General features: G+C 39.3%; 1 protein-coding gene across 2 annotated transcripts; it reads left to right on the top strand.

Annotated features, from left to right (window-relative positions):
• Positions 1-60: 60 nt before the first annotated feature.
• On the top strand, positions 61-11,628 carry Ndufaf7 (NADH dehydrogenase (ubiquinone) complex I, assembly factor 7). Of its 2 annotated transcripts, XM_013013501.1 has the most exons (10): positions 61-143; positions 424-587; positions 4,090-4,170; positions 5,123-5,233; positions 6,608-6,821; positions 7,301-7,359; positions 7,599-7,709; positions 9,772-9,915; positions 10,680-10,853; positions 11,112-11,628. In XM_013013501.1, exons 1-10 carry the CDS (start codon positions 92-94, stop codon positions 11,328-11,330), a joined length of 1,329 nt encoding a protein of 442 aa, XP_012868955.1. In that variant the 5' UTR covers positions 61-91; the 3' UTR covers positions 11,331-11,628. The 2 variants fall into 2 exon arrangements, with proteins under 2 accessions (XP_012868955.1, XP_012868956.1); XM_013013502.1 differs by lacking the exon at positions 7,599-7,709.
• The last annotated feature ends 460 nt before the right edge of the window (positions 11,629-12,088 follow it).

The raw sequence follows: 12,088 nt of genomic DNA, 5'->3' as shown, positions 1-12,088 counted from the left end.
CGCACTTCCTCCGGGGACGCGTTATCTTCGGAAGGGGCCTCTCGGCCCCGCCCCCGGAGGCGGCGCCTGGCCACCGGCGGAGTTCGGCAAGATGGTCCCGGCGAGTCCCGTCGCCCGGCCGCTGCGTCACGTCGCGCGCGCTCGTGAGCCTCTCCCCTGCAGACCCGCGGTTGCCGTGGGAACCGCTAGGCTGGCGTTCTCAGTTTCTGGATTTAGGGCTCCGGGCCTCGCTTCCGGCCTGCGGGCACTGTGGAGGCCGGCCGCAGCCGGCGGCGGCCGGGGCGGCGCGCGGGGCGCCCGGCGCCTCCTGGCCTGGAAGCGCCGCTGAGCGTTAGCAGAGCTTCCTTGAAAGCTCTCGGGATGTAAATTCTGACGTATAATCGGGGCTGCTGCTTACTCTGCTTTTTCTTCTTCTTCTTCCAGTCTTTCCCTGTGTTTGGAGAGGGAAATACTTCAGCTCCGGGAATGAACCGGCAGAAAGCAACCGGGTGACACCTATGTTTCGACATCTCATGTACAAAATAAAGTCTACCGGTCCCATCACGGTGGCCGAGTACATGAAGGAGGTGTTGACCAACCCGGACAAGGTATGGGGAGAGGAGCCTAAGATCAGACTCGCTCTGGAAGATTTGTGGCGTGAGCCACAAGGGGTGTGTGCAGAGAATGATTCCCAGACACCTGGGGACAGAAGATTTAATCTGTCAATTAGTCAGGGCTGGAGCAAGCCCGGGGCTCTGCCAATAAAGAGAAGGTTCCATGTGTTGAAGTAACTTCAGAAGGCAGTTTAAGTGTATATACGGTAGTTATATAGTTCTTTACTATTCAGGATTAGGGACTGTCATAATTTCTGAATTGTATTTTCCTGTCTGCTCTACAAAGCCCTTTCATAGAACCCCGTGGTTCTTTATTTTTATGAAATTTCTCCTTTTGTTGAGTTAAATGTGACCCTGGTGGACTTCTGAGATTGGCTTGGCCTATTGCCGTTGATATGGTGGAATGACTTGCCATTGGGTTACTAAAGACAGGGACGCTATAAGGTAATAGAGTGATAGTAAAAATGGGATAGGAAGTGAGTAGTTTAGAAATAGGTTTTAGACCTATAGAATCTGCTGATGGTTTAGTTGTGGAAGGGTGAAGGAAAAGGAAATGAGATTGATTTCTAGGTTTTCAGGTTGAGCATTTGGGTAATGGCAGTGCCTTTAGTTACTATCATTAGGACAGAAGGCCACATTTCCAGGACTACAGGGGAAGAGCTGTACTTAATACTTTGGGGGAGGAGGGGCACTAGGATGTCTAGGTAGAGATGGTAAGTGGGAATCTTCAGACGGGAGAAAGATTGGGTATATGTATATAAATTTACTTGTCCCCAGAGTAATAATTGTATTTAAAGCCAAGGAACTAGGGACAGTGTACATAGAGGAAAAGGTTTTCCAGTATTAAGACTTGAGGGTATTTTAAAACTTAATGTTGAAGCTGGGCACTGGTGGCTCATGCCTGTAATCCTAGCTACTCAGGAGGCTGAGATCTGAGGATCACGGTTCAAAGCACCTGGGCAGAAAACTGGAAGCAGCGTTGTGGCTCTAGTGGTAGAGCGCTAGCCTTCAGCTGAAGAGCTCAGGGATAGTGCCCAGGCCCAGAGTTCAAGCCCCACAGCTGACCAAAAAACAGTGTTGAGTTTCTTAACCTAAAGAGTCTTCTCTAAAAAAACTGGAGGTTTATGAACTTGAATTGCAAAACAAACACCAAAACAAAAAACATAACTCATTTATCTTCATTACTTTCTTACTGAAATACAGCATTTCTTTAATTATGAATATCGGCAACAACCATAAATACCAGTGATACCTGTGACTTTGTCATTAGTGAAAATCACCAATATTGACATATCATAATATAGTGATCATTAATATCTCAAAATGCCCATGATTAATTATTAGACCATTGGCCTGTTTTTTCACTTAATATAAAGAAGTCTGTTATGTTACATCACAATTTTTTTCACACTTGAGAAATAATTTTTCAACTTCTTTTGAAATTGTGTTTTAAGTTCTGTGCTTTCGTAAGTTCTATTTAGTAGGCTTCATTATATTAGGCTGCTTTATAACAAAAAAGATTAAATGTGTCAGAAATTAAAGTCTAGAAGGGATGTTCTATGAGTGAACAAAAGGTTCTTTTGTAAAGGTGATAGTGACTGGATTTATTCCTAATGCCTAATGAGAAAAGTTGAAGAGACAAGATGAAAACAAAAATACCTATGGGAGTTGTCTGAAAAATGAATGGCAGTCCTCATGATAGGTGGAAGAATTAGGATTGCACAGAAGGGAAAGGAAAGGCATTTTCTTTTGAGTACAAAGAAAAGAGAGGTAGCAAGTAGAGGCCAGATGGAGTCAGGGTCAGAAGAAATGTATTTTATACATAGAGCAGGAGACCTGTCTACCTGCTAAGGGTTTGGGTAGTTTAATAAAGGACTTGTAAAGGGCAAGGAAGTTTTCTTAACAGGAAGTTCTTGAGTCTGTCTTGAAAGATGGGTATTGTGCTAAAACTTGGGATCTGAATAAAAATAGAATATACTCTATATACTAAAAGTTGGGATCTGAATAAAAATAAAATATACTTTTCCTCAAATCATTTTACCTTGTGGTAAAGAACAGATATAAAAAATAAGCTCATAAAAAGAACCACTGAATTTATTTTTGTTATTGTAAAAGGATTGTACAGAGGGATTCCTGTTACGTAAGTCAGGTAATGAGTATTTTTTTCTTCAACAGTGTCACCTCTTCCCTTATTTTCTCCCAGTTTTTCCCAACCCCACCCAAGTTGTATAGTTAATTTTCAACATAGTCTAGTATCACTGCTGCATTTGTTTACCCTGGTACTCCTCCAAACAGATATATACAAGACAAAAGGTACAGAAAATAAAAGCAACAAAGGAGAAAAACAAAAAGCAAAATAACAAACCTCATTTTCATTTTTTGGAGTTCATTTCGATAAACATCATTTTATATGATCATATGCACATAGCTATTGGGCCTTTGTGATCCTCGCTTAAGAATATCCTCCTTTGGTCTCGCTGTATAAATGAGTCCTGTATAATTTTATCATGTCCAAGTGTATTTTTTTTCTGTTACCATTAGTGTGTTTACTTGTAGATTTAAAGGCACATTCTAATGACAACAAATGTTTCTTTTTTTTTTTTTTTTTGGTCGGTCGTGGGCCTTGAACTCTGGGCCTGGGCGCTGTCCCTCAGCTCTTCAGCTCAAGGCAAGCACTCTACTACTTGAGGTACAGCGCCACTTCCGGTTTTCTGGTGGTTTATTGGAGATAGGAGTCTCATGGTCTCTCCTGCTCGGGCTGGCTTTGAACCGTGATCCTCAGATCTCAGCCTCCTGAGTAGCTAGGATTACAGGCGTGAGCCACCAGCGCCTGGCTTGCAACCTGTTTCTTAGGGTCTGGCTTACGTCACTTAGTATAATTTTTTCTGAGTCTTTCCATTTCCTTATGAGTGGTACAATATCATTCTTTCTGATGGAAACATAGAATTCCTTTGGAAGCACTGAATTTAGTTTTAGGTTGAAAGGCTGGGGGACAGCAAGAGTTGCATTTGGACAGATGAAAGGACAATTACCAGGGTGAAATGAAACGGGAGAAAGATGTGAATTCATAGTGGTCATGGCAGCATGGACAAGCAGAGCTACTTAGAAGCAAACACCTTTCTGTTGAGATGTAATACACAGAAAAGTGCAGCTGTCACAGGTATAGTTCTGATGAACAGCCCTATGTAATTCCAGGAATAAGAACATTAACCAGTGGCAGGGTGGACTGAAGAGCAGCATTAGGCAGAGGGTAGGCAGGATTGTCCATGGTTGGATTGTGGGAGCAGGGAGAAGTGAGGGAAGACAAAGATGATGTTGCATGGTTCCTGCCTTTACAGTTGAACCATTGTTTATTTTTTCCCCAGTTCTGCAAGAGGATCATTATTTTGTAAATTGAGGAAAATATACTGTCTTTGTCTTAGAGAAAATATTGAAAGGGTATTGTAAAAGGTTTATTTGGAAATTGACTTCATCTTTTTTTTTTCTTTTAACTCAGGGATATTATGTTCACCATGATATGCTAGGAGAAAAAGGAGATTTCATTACTTCACCTGAAATAAGCCAGATCTTTGGAGAGGTAATACCCAATGTTTATGATAAAAGAAAGAAACATAAGTATTTGAGAGCTGATCAAGTTCTATTAGTCTATAACAGTGCTTTACATGGTAACTCATCAAAAGTGTTTACTTTTAGAGGAATTAGCAAGACTATGAGGGGAAATGCTAGAGAGGACATTTGAAAAGTTTATACTTCCTTGTAGAAGAGGAAGTGGAGCAATATGAAGGAAAAAGGATAGAAGTAAAAGAGGAGAGCCAGGTGAAATACGGGAATGGAAACAGGGAGAGAGAAAAGGTAAAAAAAAGAACACTGAATGGAATCAGGATGATCTGTAAAGCTCCCAGCCATGGTTTAACATAGTATTTTCCTTTAAGAAACAACATTTCTGGGAGTGGAGGTGTGGCTCACGTGGGAAAGCTCCAGCCTTGAGCAAAAAATGAAAGTGAAAGCAGGAGGCCCTGAATTTAATCCATAGTACACAGACACACACACACCAGAATTTTAGTTTATGTATTTCCATAAAAGCACTTTAAATAATTTAGAAATAGAAAATTGTGTATAAGTGGAAGCAGAATCCAGGTTTGATGAACATTAATCATATCTAAGAGATTATATAAATCCAAAGAGCTGAAAGTGACATAATTGCATTGAATATGCCCTATATTTGCTTTCACATACCAGCCCCTTTATGTAATTGATATCCTTTTATCTGGGTCATGGAACGTTTTATAGAGGATGCTGCCTTACAATTATTCTATTATAATCTTGTAAATTTTTTCCTATTATTAAGCTTCCTACATAGTGTTGTGACACATTCCTAGTGAAATTCCTACATGTGTATGTAATGACACACATGGTTATTTTGCTATTATTTTGCTTTCTGATAGGAATTACTTATTTTTGTGGAGTTTTATATTGTGTAATTTACATTTTACAATACTTTAATATGTGTTTTTTTTTCTTTATTACAGCTAGTAGGGATATGGTTCATTAGTGAATGGATGTCCTCTGGAAAAAGTTCAGCTTTTCAGCTAGTAGAACTGGGCCCAGGTCGGGGAACACTCACAGGAGACATTTTGAGGGTAGGTAGTAAAAGAATATCATGGGCTGGGAAGGTGGCTCAGTAGTAGAGCACTTGCCTTGCATGCCTGAGGCCCTGGGTTCGATTCCTCAGCACCACATAAGCAAAAAGAAAGAAGTCAGCAAGTCTGGGGCTGGGAAGGTGGCTCAGTGGTAGAGCGCATGCCTTGCATGCCAGAGGCCCTGGGTTCAATTCCTCAGCACCACATAAGCAAAAAGAAAAAAGCCGGAAGTGGCATTGTGGCTCAAGTGGTAGAGCGCCAGCCTTGAGCTGAAGAGCTGAGGGACAGCGCCAAGGCCCAGAGTTCAGGCCCCAAGACCGGACCCAAAAAAACAAACAAAAAAAAAGTAAAAGAATATCATTATCATTTATGTAGGTTAAACTTACTACTACTTACTGAATTTGGATATTTCATGGTGTTTTTTTGCTTTTACTCCTACCTATTTCATCTTATTTTCTTACTAAAAGTGCCAGAATAATGTAATATCATATAATGTCTGTAAAAGTTAAAAATTTTAAATGTATGGGGCTGGGAAGATGGCTCAGTGGTAGAGCGCTTGCCTTGCATGCCAGAGGCCCTGGGTTCAATTCCTCAGCACCACATAAGCAAAAAGAAAAAAGCCGGAAGTGGCGCTGTGGCTCAAGTGGTAGAGCGCTAGCCTTGAGCTGAAGAGCTGAGGGACAGCACACAGGCCCAGAGTTCAGGCCCCAGGACCGGGCCCAAAAAAAAAAAATTTAAATGTTTAGAAGACATTATAGAAGAATATATTTGTCTTGTGAGTAGGTAAAGTTTTCTTTTGAGACAATGTCTTGCTGGCTTTGCCTCTGCCTCCCAATGCTAGTATTACAGACATGTGTCACCATGCTTGGTTCAAGGATTTTTGTATGTGTGTATAGTCGTAGGGCTTGAACTCAGGGCCATCTTTTAAAATTATATAAAAAGCAGAAGCCAAAAAAGAAAAGATTAATTTCAAGTAAATTACAATTAAGAATTTGTTCTTTATAAGAATGGTTTTTCACTTCATAAAAATAGGAGTTTTTTATTGTCACTATGGGGTGCTAATCCAGAGTGGGAGACATTATCTGTAACATGTAATACCAACAAAGAGAAAACAATAGTTGGAATATTTAAAGAACTCCTTAAATCACATAAGAAGTAACAGATAGCTTAATAGAAAAATCAGGCCAAGTATATGAACATGCCCATCTAAGAGTAAATCCAAACAGTAATCAGGTAAATGGAAATTAAAATCAGACACTCTCCAAAGTGGAAAAAAACTAGGAAACCTGAAAATCATTGTGGTAAATGGGTTAGAAAACCTATAGTCTGCCTAACACATTTCATCTGTCTATAATTTTTTCTTTCTGTATTTAGGTGTTCAGTCAGCTTGGATCTGTGCTGAAAACCTGTGACATTTCAGTACACCTGGTAGAGGTGAGTCAAAAATTAAGTGAGTTTCAGGCACTGACATTGACTGACAAGAAGATACCATTAGAGAGAGATGCGGAATCTCTTGTGTATATGAAAGGTGTGACCAAGTCTGGGATTCCAGTTTCCTGGTACCGTGATCTGAAGGATGTTCCAAAAGGTAATTACATTAACGAAAGAATTTTGATCACAATTCTTCATGGTAGTGATAGTTGACTATAATTATTTCATTGGTATTGATATTTGAACTCAGTCTCTACTTGTTAGGCAGGCCATTCTACCACTTGAGCCATGCCTCCAGCCCTTTTTTAGTTTTTGAACAGGGTCTCTCCTGGTCTTTGATATTATGAAATTCATATTCTTTTCCAACTAACAAATTTGAGTTAGCATTTCTTTTGGGCCAGGTGACGAACAGGTTTAGTTTAGTTCAGGTATTTCAACTCATTCACCATTATATGGAAGAAAATGAGTATAAAAATAACTGTTCTTTTGCATATTCTTAGTTTTTTTGAGGAAGGGGATAGTTCTTGGGTAGTGATGGTTGTAGAAGATTCCACTATTGAAGAAACAGGAATTCTCTTTTTTAATGTTGAAATAATTGCATTAAAATACTGAGATTTGTTTCCCTGTTTTAAATAGGATACAGCTTCTATCTTGCAAACGAATTTTTTGATGTTCTTCCTATACATAAATTTCAGGTATTGATTTTGTTTTCCATTTTTGGGGCAGGTTCCATGTTGCTCATTTTCCTGTCTTCCACATCTGCTAGTTCTTCTTCCTTATAATGTTAATGTCTGTGTACACATATTTTCAAAGGATATGACTGTATTTTAATAATTTATCATAGCTCAGTGCTCTGAAATATTATTCATCGTGGGAGAGCTAATAGTTATTTTTTGTAAAGGCAATTTTGAGAACTTGGGAAACTTTTGTGTAGAAAACACCACACGGATGGAGAGAAGTACTCATTGATATTGACCCACAAGTTTCTGATAAGCTGAGATTTGTCTTGGCACCTGGTGCCACTCCAGCAGAAGCCTTCATACAAGTAAGAATATTTTTTTCCTGTAAAATTTCTCTTATTGCTAATAGAATAGCCAAATCTTGTTTTATTCATTACTATTACAGTTTCCTTTCCAAAAATTGGTATGTTAGATTACTTGTTAAGGACAGCGACAGTGGAAGTGTAGAAGACCATCAAAAGAATGGGTTAAACTAATTTTTTGAGCCTGCCATCTTTTTTTGGTAGTACTGGAGTTTGAACTCTAGGTCTCGTGGTTGCTAGGCAATTGTTCTATCACTGAGCGTTGTCTCTAGCCCCCCTTTCTTTTTGCACTGATTATTTTGAGATGAGTTCTCACCTTTTGCTCGGGCCTGGACCTTATCTTCCTATTTTATGCTTCCTTCAGTAGCTGGAATGACAGGTGTACACCATCACATTTAGCTTCTTCCATTGAGATGGAATCTTTTTTTTTTCCCCTGGCTGACCTGGAATTGCATTCTTGATCTGTCTCCTATGTATCTGGGGTAACAGGTTCACATTAGTTGAGAGAGAGTCTTGAAAATGTTTTGGTCTGGAACCTCCATTCTCCCAAACTCAGCCTCATAAGTAGCTAGAATCAGACATGAACCCCTGAATTCAGCTAGTGTTATTTTAATGTTTTGTAAGAGAACGTTCATAAGCAGTCCTCAGCACTACCACCTCGTTACTGTTATCAAATGGTAAATATATAGTCTGTTTTATAGAAAGAGTTCCATGTCTGTGAAGGCAGTACAGTGCATACCATAGTAAAGTATCAGTTCATACTTATGAGCACTTAGTATGTTTTACTTTTTGTTTTCTATTTTTTCAAAACAACTTAATAATTTGTTATCAGTGGTCTTTGGGCTCAGCATAGCTTTTCCCCCATACTTCCACCACAACCAAAATTTGATTCTAGACTGCCAGAATGACAAATGTACTTTCTAGCACTCCAAAGAATGACCGTAAGAGCTCATCTACTTTGAGTTTTAAGGTACAAAAACCACCAGGAATGTCTTGTACTTCCCAGAAATGTCTAGGCTTCAGAGTGTCTCTTTTTTTGGCCAGTCCTAGGGCTTGAACTCAAGCACTGTTCCTGAACTTCTTTTGCTCAAGGCTAGCATTCTACCACTTGAGCCACAATACCACTTCTAGCTTTTTCTATGTGGTACTGAGGAATTGAACCCAGGGCTTCATGCATGCGAGGCAGGGCCATATTGCCAGCCCCAGAGTGTCTTTTTATTCCCTTTATTTCCACCGCAGGAGAAAAACGCAAAAAACAAAATAACTATTTTCTGGACCTTAAATGAGAATTTCTTAGGCAGGTCATTACCTCATTTTCAGTAGAGTGAGAAGAGGGAGAAGTTATGTACGCTTACATAATGAAGAATATCAAAATTTCAATCATCTCTGTTGTTAATGAAACCTCATATAAACTAAAGTTGGTAAGATAATATTGTGAGTTCACTTTTGTAGTAACTACTTCTGTGGGCCTTTAATCAGTGGTTGAACATCTTGGGTAATGAGTCTCAGGGATACTGAGTTTGCAGGCTGCTAGACACAGGATGTACCATCAGGATACTTTTGGTCCCAACAGAAGGCAGCATGATTTACTTAATAGGACCTATTTCATTATATTGATATCTGACCTTTTGAAGATTGTCTGTTAGTGCTAGTTATTATTCTAGGCAGACAAATCCTATTCTAATGCTTTCAATCCACTGGGATATATTTGTATGATTTTAACTTATTATATGAAAGAACTTTTACAGTAAGTATTAGTTTAATTGGCCATCTGGATGGTTGGGAGGACATATGCCTTTTTATGAAAAATTACAGTGTACGGTTGGTGGATAGCCTCAAAGAACCAAGGAGTTCTGAGTGAAAGGGGTAGCATGGGACATGTTGAATGTAGTGAGCATATTCATACTGAGAAGGATTTGACTACTGGCTCAAGAATGCTCACTGTAGAAAAACATGAGAAACCTCAAGGAGATTGTGTGTGTGTGTGTGTGTATTTTTTTTTATTGTGAAAATACTGAAGGAGATCGTTTTTTGGAATGATGTTATATGATTTATTCCTTACCAGTGTGGTGAAACAAGAGATCATATTGAAGTATGTCCAGAGGCTGGGGTAATTATTCAGGAACTTTCTCAGCGCATTGCACTCACTGGAGGTGCTGCACTAATTGCTGATTATGGTCATGATGGAACAAAGACAGACACTTTCAGAGTATGTATAACTCAGGAACATGATACAAGAATTTCAAATCTGATACACACTGAACATCTTTGTTTTGTCTTTGTTTTTCACAGTAGTGAGCATTTTTGTGTTACATTATCTTAGAATTAATGTTAATTCATGTTGTTATATTATCATTAGCTCTTTATCTCACTCCTAAATTCATTGTCCAACCATGTTTGAACCAGGTCTGAATTACTTAAGTTCTTTATGTAGCTCCTCATAAGCATCTGAATAGTATAAATGTAAGGGTTTTCCTCTGATTTAACCTTTTCTGCCCTTTCATTAGAGTCCTTCATCCTTTCTAAACATCCCTTCTGAGTAATCTGCTAAAATACTCTTTAACGGAAATATATTTATATGCTATGCTATTTTCTAGCATCAGACCAGAGATTCTAACTTTAATATTGTAGAAGAGTTCGTTAAAAATGTTGATTAGTAGTTTCACTTCCCATATTCAGATTGTCCAGGTCTGGAGTGCAGTAACATATTCTCCTGGGGTTTTGAGTGGACATGGTAGACTGATCTCTTAAGTGAAAGGTAATGTCTTCATGCACTCCAGCTTTGCCCATTCTGTTGGGTTTCCCATGTGACATCTCATTTTGAGAAAGGGTACTACAGCTGGCTAAACCATAGATTGGTCCTATTTTTATTTGGAACAATTACTATGTAAAAATGTATTACTATGATTGCATTTCTTTAATCTTGACAATAATACATACAAAGGAGAAGAAAACATTTCTTTTATGTTCAAGGGGTTTTGCAGCCACAAGCTTCATGACGTGTTAATTGCCCCTGGAACAGCAGACCTAACAGCTGATGTGGATTTCAGTTACTTGCGCAGAATGACACAAGGAAAAGCAGCCTCACTGGGGCCAATCCAACAACAAACATTTTTAAAAAATATGGGCATTGATGTCCGACTGAAGGTATTGGTTTATTTCACTATGGTTAAATATCTTAATTTTGTAGTAGTGGTAGAGTTACTTTTATGTTCATGGGTATGCATTTTAAAACTGTTCTCCCAGGCAACTTACATCTTATTAAAGAGAAAAGCACTTGGGAATATTTGGTTATGGTCAGAAATTCATTTGAGCACTGCTTTATTGGAGCACTCAAGCTATTAATACTGCTGCATCTACCGAGGAGTTTTAGTTGCTTTTTTACTAAGACTTTTATCTTTACAGGTTCTTTTAGATAAAGCAGATGAGCCATCAGTGAGGCAGCAGTTACTTCATGGGTACAATATGTTAATGAATCCTAAGAAGATGGGAGAAAGATTTAACTTCTTTGCCTTGCTACCTCATCAGAGACTTCAAGTTGGAAGTCATCAGATGGGCACATGTCAGTCAAAACCCTCTGCATCATCACCTGTAGCTGGATTTGGTGAACTAACTTGGCAGTGACAGTTCTAGACTTTTCACTTCTCAGCCTACTCAAGAAATTATAAGGAATACACTTCAAACGCTGAAGATAATGTGACTGGTTGAAAGTATTTTAACTCTTCACAATCATAAAAAATAGTCCCCCCTTTTCCCACTATATGGGAGCATGAACTTGGGGCAGTTGTGCTTACATGGCTTGTTGGCTCATGGCTGGCATTCTTTTACCTGAGCCCCAACTCCAGCCAGACTTTTTTGCTGGTTAATTGGAGTCTCTCAGACTATTCTGCCATGATCCTCCAGGTCTCAAGTCTCCTGAGTAGGTTGGATTACAGATATGAACCATTGGCACCTGGCAAAAATAGCCCATTTGGGGGCTGAAAGGTGGCTCAGTGGTAGAGTGCTTGCCTTGCATGCCTGAGGCCCTGGGTTCGATTCTTCAGCACCACATAAGCAAAAAGAAAAAAGCCGGAAATGGCGCTGTGGCTCAAGTGGTAGAGTGCTAGCCTTGAGCTAAAAAGCTGAGGGACAGCGCCCAGGCTCAGAGTTCAGGCCCCACGACCAGACCAAAAAATAAATAAAAAATAGCCCATTTTTATAAAGTATACAGTCAAAACCGTCGAGTTTTTAATGTGGTAACTGACTCTTGGTACAAATATATATTCTTAATGATTAAATTATGAAATTTGAGTTTCCTTTAATAAAGCTAGAGCTGGCTGGGCGTTGGTAGCTCACACCTGTAACCCTAGTACTCACAAAGCTGAGATCTGAGGATGTAAGTT

The sequence above is a fragment of the Dipodomys ordii genome, unplaced genomic scaffold (genome assembly GCF_000151885.1).
Source record: "Dipodomys ordii isolate 6190 unplaced genomic scaffold, Dord_2.0 Scaffold20, whole genome shotgun sequence".
Taxonomy (NCBI): Eukaryota; Metazoa; Chordata; class Mammalia; order Rodentia; family Heteromyidae; genus Dipodomys; species Dipodomys ordii.
This window is presented reverse-complemented; position numbering and strand designations above follow the sequence as displayed.